General features: G+C 64.1%; 2 protein-coding genes across 2 annotated transcripts; both read right to left on the bottom strand.

The window, feature by feature from the left end:
- Positions 1-849: 849 nt before the first annotated feature.
- AMSG_02134 (HEAT repeat containing protein) lies at positions 850-3214 on the bottom strand (the record flags this gene model as incomplete). The annotated part of the gene is made up of 2 exons (XM_013905706.1): positions 3062-3214; positions 850-2955 (listed from the first exon to the last, which is right to left on the bottom strand). Exons 1-2 carry the CDS (start codon positions 3200-3202, stop codon positions 850-852), a joined length of 2247 nt encoding a protein of 748 aa, XP_013761160.1. The 5' UTR covers positions 3203-3214.
- A 98-nt stretch (positions 3215-3312) lies between these two features.
- On the bottom strand, positions 3313-6091 carry AMSG_02135 (uncharacterized protein). Its single transcript, XM_013905707.1, has one exon. The coding sequence runs from the start codon at positions 5925-5927 to the stop codon at positions 3342-3344; it is 2586 nt and encodes an 861-aa protein (XP_013761161.1). The 5' UTR covers positions 5928-6091; the 3' UTR covers positions 3313-3341.
- Between the last annotated feature and the right edge of the window lie 2056 nt (positions 6092-8147).

Below are 8147 nucleotides of genomic sequence, written 5' to 3' on the forward strand. Positions count from 1 at the left end.
GCTTGCCGCACACCTCCCCACCTCCCCTCTGTCATCCACTCACATGCACACGCACCCTGCCTCCTCCACCACTGCTACAGACCTTGCCGAGTTCGCGGTTGCAATAACACCACTCTCATTCATGTTCGTGATGGTTTGTCTCGCGAGCTGCGCATGCTCACTGCAAAGGTACACCGCAGCATTGACCCTCTCCTCCCCCCCTTGTCTAGGAACAATGATGCAATATACCTTTCGGGACTGATAAGTTATGCTTTGTGACGACAAACTACATACCAAGATCGCTGAGGTTCCTTTCCACACTCCCTTCCTGCTCCCCCCTCCCCCCGTCGCGCGCGGCTGCGCTCCACCTCCTTGCATCCCAACTCACCATCACTCCATCACAGGTAGCCGAAAGGATTCACAAGTACAACGCAGGTGCTTAAATACACACACACACTCGGTTGCCGGCCGAGCGGTCGCTCCGCTGACTCGACGGCTTGAGACTTTCTCGCATTTACTGTGCTGACCATCTTTGCCTCTACATCATGGCAATTGGCACGGTGAACCGCGTGTACTTGAGCGCCCATCGATAGCTCGATAGCTCGCATACACACGATATCAAGGCAAGAATTGGGCGCGCAGATGGCGCCCGTCGTCGTCATCGTCGCGCATCGTCATCAGAAAGGGTGAGCAGGTGGGATTCCGCTCCGTCGGAGCCGACTGTGTCGACGCCATGGGAGCTCTTTGCAAAGTATGGTGTCAGCCACTTCGCTTCGCTCAGCCGGCCGCGAGTGTTGGCGACTCGTAGCAGTGGCGGCAACAGATGCAACTCTATTGTTGACGATGGTACGGCGGAGGTTCATTCGTCTGTCAGCGCCGGTGAGCCGGAGAGTTGGAGTCGAGCGGAGCAAAGAACCGCGGAGCCTTGACGGGCTCGAGGATGTTACGGCTCTTGGTCGGGCGCGACGGGATCGAGTCCCGGGCCTGCTCTGAGCCAGGATCGACCGGAATGCGCGGGAGCGCGTCTGTGGTGGGGTCGGGTTCCGACTCGCCATCGGCCATGGCAGCCTCGGCGAGCTGGGCGCGGCGGAGGCGGGTGTGTGCCGACTGAATAGTGTCAAAGTGGGCCAGAAGGGCAGGCAAGTCGGCGCTTGGCGATGAACTAGCACGGAGCGGATCGGGCTGCGGCTGCGCGGCGCGCGGCGCAAGGGCTGCAGCGCCGGCGGGAGCGCCCGACGTGGTGAGGGCCGACGCAGCCTGCAGGCGTGTGGCGAGGGCAACGTACGCCGACGACTGCGGGAGGAGCATGAGGAGGCCGTAGAGGGCGTGAAAGAGGAACGGATGGACAAGCGGCTTGAGCAGCTGGAGGCGGAGGCGGGCAAAGACCGGTGACTCGAGGAGCTGGATGAGCTTGTCGACCTGGACAAGGAGTTTGACGGTCACCTCGAGCTCACCAAACTTTTGGATGAGCTCAGTGGCGGTCTCGTAAGCCTGCGAGAGAGCACAGAGGGCAAAGGCGGCGACCGGATCGTGGCACCATGCATTGAAGAGAACAACAAAGAGGTCGATGCCGGATCGGGACGGCGCGGCGTCGACGCTTGCGTCGGCAGGCGATGCGCCCATGGCCGCGAGCTTGGCGCGGAGCTGGACAAGCTCGGGTGCAGTGAGGAGGATGAGGTTGAGCTTGGCAACAAGGCTAGAGGCAAAGTCGAGGTGCGGAGAGGGAGCAAGGATGGTGGCAAACTCGACGTAGATGTCCTCAGCGTCAAGAAAGACGGCGAGCTGGCGGACAATAAGTGTGGCTCGCTCGCCGACCAGCTCGGGTGAGGAGTGGAACATGGAGACGAGCTGGAACATGAACGACTCAAAGTACGAGCGCTTGAACGAGCAGAGCTTGGAGAGGACCTCGAGGACGAGTTTGACGACCTTGACGGACGGGTCGTGGAGGGCGGTGAGGAGAGCTTCGACAAGGTGGTCCATCTCGCCGGCGACCGAGTCGGGCGACTTGAGGTGGAGCATGAGGATCCAGCGGAGCGCCGAAGTCCGGGTTGTGGCCCACGGGTTGGAGAGCTGCGATGTGGCTGTGCGGATGAGCGGAGCAAAGTCAAAGGCCTCTTCGGTGACCGACATGAGCGCGAGCAGATGCTGGTTGACGTGGATGGCGGCGAGTGTGATCTCCTCGACCTCGTGCGAGAGGCATGGCAGGACGTTGCCGAGAAGCGGGGCGACAAAGGGAATGATGATGGAGCCACCCATGATGATAAACTTGGAGGCCCAGAGGAGGGCAGTGAGCTGGGTAAACTCACAGTCGGAGCCGGTGTGCTCGACAATGATGGGGACCATGGCTTCAAAGTCGACGGCAGCCTCTGCGTCGGCCTCCTCGATCTCGCGAAGAAACTCAGCGAGCGCGCCGTCGGCGAGCCGACGGATCTCGGCGTTGACGTCCGCAAGGGCGGCATAGAGGCCTGGGAGAAGGGCCGGGAGGTGGTCGAGCAGGTCGATCTGGACCGAGTCGAGCATGGTGATCCAGTTGATGAGTGCCTGCCGCTGCCATGGGTTCTCGGTCTCGAGCCGCGTCGTCATGAGCTCGATGAGCGCCGAAACTGCGACGTCGTCGATCTCGGCCTCGGCCACAATGTCCTTCATCAGCCGGTCGAGCAGCTGTGCACCCGACCGGACAGCCTGGTCCGAGTCAGCGGTGAGCTTGAGGAGGCCGTCAAAGAGCTCGTTAAGGTACTCCATGATGGAGCCGCGCCCGACCTTGGCCACGTTGTACATTGATTCGAGGGCGTAGTACCGGACCCGCGCATCGGCATCGCCAAACGACCGCAAGACCGGCGGGACGAGGGCCGGCAGGTACGGGGCCACAAGAGTCGACGACAGGCCGATGGCCACAGCGGCAAGGCCGATGAGTCCGCCCTTGCGGGCGTTGGGCTGAGTGTTGGTCACGAACCGGGTGGTAAGGTCATCGATGATCTGTACAGGCAAGCGGTGAGTGTGGTTGCCGTTGGAGGGAGAGAGGAAGCGAGTGGTAGAGGGGGGGGGAGGGGGGAGGGGGGGGGGGGGGTGGAGAGGGTCGTACCGAGTGGACAAGGTTGGTCTTCTTGGTCCGCGCATACTCGCGGGTAAGCTGCTCTATCTGGAGGGCCACTAGCTTGCGCTTCTCGTACACCTTGTCAGAAAGCCCGCGCAGCTGTGGCTGCGTGAGCACTGACTCGGTCATGGTGTGGTGGTGTGGTGTGGTGGTGTGGTGTGGTGTGGTGTGGTGTGGGGTGCGGCGGGCGGTGGGCGGTGGGTGGTGGGCGGCGTGTGTGCGTGTGCGTGTGCGTGTGATCTGGAGGAGATCGGCATGTTCAATGATGTCAAGGGCCTGCAGGCGATGCGGCGAGCTTGGCATCGTCATCATCGGGCAAGGGTGGGTCTTGTGTCGGGGCGGGGGTGGGCTCTTGGGCAGGCTCTTGGGTGTTGGAGGTAGAGTCAGAGTTGGAGGCGTCAGCAGGAGGGTTGGGGCCAGGAGCTGCCTCTGCATCGTGGCCGGCGCCGTCGTTGTCTCCATCGTTGTCTCCATAATCTTTGGCGGAACCATGCGCCTCGGTGGGTTCGGAAATGCTGGCACTGGCACTGGGGCCGTCAGGATCGGCGTCGGCGTCAGCATTGACGAAAAGGGCGTCGAGCTGTGGGTACTTTTCCTCGAGGTCGGCGAGAGTGAGGTTGGAGTAGTCGAGCGGGCTCTTGCCGTTCTTGTCGCAGACCGAGAGATCTGCTCCCGACTTGGTGAGGAGGGACATGAGCGAGACATAACCCTTAAAGGAGGCGATGTGAAGGGCGGTCTGGCCGTTTGTGCGGACAATGTTGACCGAGCATCCGGCCTTGATGAGGGCAACGGCGACGTTGACGTGGCCCTTTGAGGCGGCGATGTAAAGCGGGGTGGCCTTGGAGTCCTCGACAGCGTTGACGTCGGCGCCGCCTGCCACGAGGGTGGCGATGCACGAGGCGTGGCCCTCCTGGGCGGCGATGTGGAGCGGCGACCAGCCGTTGCGCTTGCGGATGTTGACCGAGGCGCCGGCAGCGACGAGGGTCTTGAGCACGCCGACGTGTCCACCGCGGGCGGCAATGTACATGGGCGTCTCGAGCGAGTCCTCGATGGCGTCGGGTACAGCGCCGGCGTCAAGGAGAGCACGGGTGACGTCGGCACGGCCCTCCTGGGCGGCGTAGTGCAGTGGAGTCATGCCGTCGCCATCCTGGATCTCGAGCGGGGCCGAGGCGGCCAGGAGGGAAGCGACGACAGCGGTGTGGCCCTTGTACGACGCAATGTGCAACGGGGTCTGGCCCTTGGAGCGCTGGTGGCTCGGGTTGGCACCCGCGGCGAGGAGCAGGTCTAGGGCCGGGGCGTGGCCCTCGCGGGCGGCGACGTAGAGCGGGGTCTCGAGAGCGTCCTCAGGAATGTCGACCTGGGCGCCGCCGTCGAGCAGGAGGCGGACCACCTCTGTGTGGCCCTCCTGAGCGGCGTAGTGCAGCGGAGTCATGCCCTCCGAGTCCTTGTCGTCGACTTCGACGCCTGCACCGAGCAAGGCGTCGACGATGCCGGCGTAGCCCTTGTAGGCGGTGATGTGGAGGGCGGTCTGGCCCTCTTTCTTGGAGCTGACCGACGAGCCGGCAGCAAGGAGAGCCTTGACAAGGGTGACATGGCCCTTGGAGGCGGCAATGTAGAGCGGGATGGCGTCCGTTCGCTCGCGGGCGTTGACATCAGCGCCGGCTGTGAGCAGCTCGGCGACAACATCCTCGTGGCCGCCTTGGGCAGCGATGTGGAGAGCGGACCAGCCGTCTTCGTCGGTGGTGTTGACGTCGGCGCCGGCTTTGAGCAAGGCTTGGGTCATGACGACCGAGCCCTTAAAGGCGGCAATGTACAGCGGGGTCTGGCGGTTGCGGGCCACGGCGTCGACGTTGGCGCCGGCCTCGAGGAGAGCCTGGACGACTGGGGTGTGTAGGGTGTTGACGGCGTAGTGAAGAGCGGTGAGGCCGTCGCCATCTGCAGCGTTGATGTCGACGGGCGCGACAGGGCCATCGGACGTGGTGAGGGAGCGGACAAGCGGGGTGCGGCCGTACATGGCGGCGTGATGGAGAACGGTGAGGCCCATCGAGTCGGTAACGGCGCCCGGCAGGCCAAGGCCGAGCAGCCACTCTACGAGATCCCACGAGTCGCGGGCGGCGAGCGAGGCGACGTGCGCGGCAAAACCAAGCATGTCGAGCAGAGCGCGGGTGTGGACGACGGGTGAGTCACGCGGCGCCCAGGCCAGCTCCCACATGTACGACTGGACAAACGAGCGCAGGTCGACAAACTTGTCCGACGCCGTCCGGCCGAGCAGAGGGAGGCGGATGCCCAGCGGGCCGGCAATGTCGGCGATGGCCGAGTGGGTGGCAACAAGGTCGGCGTGGGTGACAGGGCGATCCCACTTGAACGATGGCGCTACCACGGTGAGCATGTACTTGGTCTTGTCAGCAGCCTTTTTGGGCACGGGCCCGTTGAGGGAGACCGAGACCCAGAAGAGCGGGACGGCGCCGCCTGCCGCAGTGTGCTGCGGCGGCTCGGCGGCCCAGCCCTGCAGAGCAACGCACGATGCTTCGTAGGCGGCGCGAGCTTGATCAAGAGCGCCGGTCCAGGCGGTCATCTCGGACGGTGAGCCAGCCTGGAAGAGGTAGACGCGGAGCGAGGTCTCGACAGCAAAGACGAACTCACGCTTCTTGGGTGGAGGGTCACACACGGCGACCGCGATGACTGAGTCGAGCGGGATGCAGCCGGCCGGCTCTGCATCGTCGTCCTTCTTGAAGTAGTACACAAAGTTGGTGGTCAGCACCACATACCGTCGCTTCCATGACTTGCGCACCGCGCCCTGCTTGTGGAGAAAGCCCTCTTTCAGCACGGGCGTCAGGAACCGCTGTCCACTCATGGGTTGGGAGAGCGGGGTGTGGCGGTGGTTGTGGTGGTTGTGGTGTGTATGTGTGTGTGCGGAGTGGGGGAGTGTGTGTGTGTGGGGGGGATGGCCTGATGGGGGGAGTAGTGGTTGTGGTTGTGTGGTTGTGTGAGTGTGTGTATGTGGAGTGGTGTGTGGAGTGCGTGTGCGTGTGGAGGTGTGCGGGGGAGGTGGCTGTTGGCTGTTGGCTGTTGGCTGTCGGCTGTTCGCTGTTGGCTGTCATTCTCCAACCTCCGCGTTTTGGTTTTATCGCATGCCAGTTCGTCGCTGTGCCGTTCCGGGGCAATGTATTTCGCCGTCTGACCAGGTGGGGAAGGGGGGGGGGGAGGAGGCACGAGGATACTTGTCTTCACGGGCGAAAGAGGAGGGCGTGCATATTGCTGGCGATGTCGCGTATGTGGGATGTGTGGACTGGGATGGGTGGGCTGGGTGGGATGGATGGCGTGATGGGTGTGTGATGGGTGTGGGGTGGGGTGGGTGGGGGGGGGGGGGGTGAGGTGGCGAGGGCGGGCATGTTCTATGGCTGGCGGTTGGGGCTCACTCGGCAGAAGGAGGTGGATGTAGGCGTCAAAACGGCTGCACAGGGCACAGTTGCCGAGGTGGAGACGATTCAGGGTGAAGATGCTCTCGAGGCGCCTTTGCTGGAGCTGGTGCTCAAGCCAGAGCAGCAGGCCGAGGTGCGTCTGCCGGTGGCGGCGATGACACCTCCGGCGATCGCGGCGCCAGCTGGCGCGGTGGGGGCGCCAGTCTTCTCGATGACCACCGTTGCCATGATCGACGGCCTGGTCGAGGCATGCAGTGACGATGACGATGGGGCCTATGTGTCGAAACCAGTGCTGAGCTTGGCGCAGCGCGCTGCACTTCGCAAGGCCAAGATGGAGAGGGAGGCCAAGGTTGCAGAGGCGCGTGCGATGGGCGCGCAGCTGAGGGCGGCGCGTGAGGCTGCAGCTGTGGCTGAAGCCCAGGCAGAGCCGGTTCAGGAGGAGCCGGAGCACTCGCAGACGCCGAAGCGCGGGCAGCCAAGGCCGCACTGGAAGAGGCCAAGATGGCGTTTGCCGAAGTGTGGATGCAACAACGGCAGCCAGTGTACAGAGTGCCGGCGATACAACCGCGGCAGTGGCAGCAACCAGTGTACAGAGTGCAGGCGCGACGGCTGCACGCACAGGCGCGGCTCGCCATCGTCACCGTCCTGGCCCAGCAGGGCGCGACTGGCGGTGGCGGTGGCTTCGATCCGACTCCGATCGGGGTCGGAATCGACTCGGACGACACGTCGTCAGGAACCGATGTCGTCAACATGGCCAACTGGACGGACTCGGACTCGACGATGAGCGCAAGCGATGCGCCTCTGGCAACAGCCATGTTTGGAGGAGGCGGCGGAGGCGGCGGAGGCGGCGGAGGTGGCGGGGATGGGTCTTGGAGCAGTTTGAGCGGCTCGGAATCTGATTGGAACGGCAGCCTGGACTCGGACTCGGGGGAGACCCGAGCTCCCGGCCAGGAACTGGAGACCGAGTCAGAATCAAGCTCAGCAGCAACGCGGGCGCCCATGTCACGGCGCAGCGGGGGCGGCAGCGGAGGCGGCGGTGGCGGCAGCGGTGGCGGTGGCTGGTCCAGCAGCGGATCGGACTCCGAGTCTAGTTCCGACTCGTCAGTGCCGACACGCACGGGTGGGTTGAGACATACTGCAGCGGATGGAGGACATGATGCATTCAGTGGAAGTCGTGTCGTGCACAGCTGCGACGCGTCTGGCGGTGGAGGCAGTCGTTTCCTCTCTGGACGTGGTATTCTAGCTGGAGGCCGCTACACTCCGAGCAGTGGTGCGCTTGCGGGCGATGACGGCCATGCCATGCGTGCCGGCGATGGCGTTCGTTACATCCCGAGCGGTGGCGTGTCTGGTGGCGACGGCGGTCGTTACATCCTGAGCGGTGGTGCGTCTGCTGGTGATGGCGGCCACTACGTGTCTGGTGGCGACGGCGGTCGCTACGTGGCCGGCGGTGGTATGTCTGCTGGTGATGGCGACCATGCCATGCGTGCCGGTGATGGCGTTCGTTACATCCCGAGCGGTGGCGTGTCTGGTGGCGACGGCGGTCGTTACATCCTGAGCGGTGGTGCGTCTGCTGGTGATGGCGGCCACTACGTGTCTGGTGGCGACGGCGGTCGCTACGTGGCCGGCGGTGGTATGTCTGCTGGTGATGGCGG

Source organism: Thecamonas trahens (genome assembly GCF_000142905.1).
Source record: "Thecamonas trahens ATCC 50062 unplaced genomic scaffold supercont1.8, whole genome shotgun sequence".
NCBI lineage: Eukaryota > Apusomonadida > Apusomonadidae > Thecamonas > Thecamonas trahens.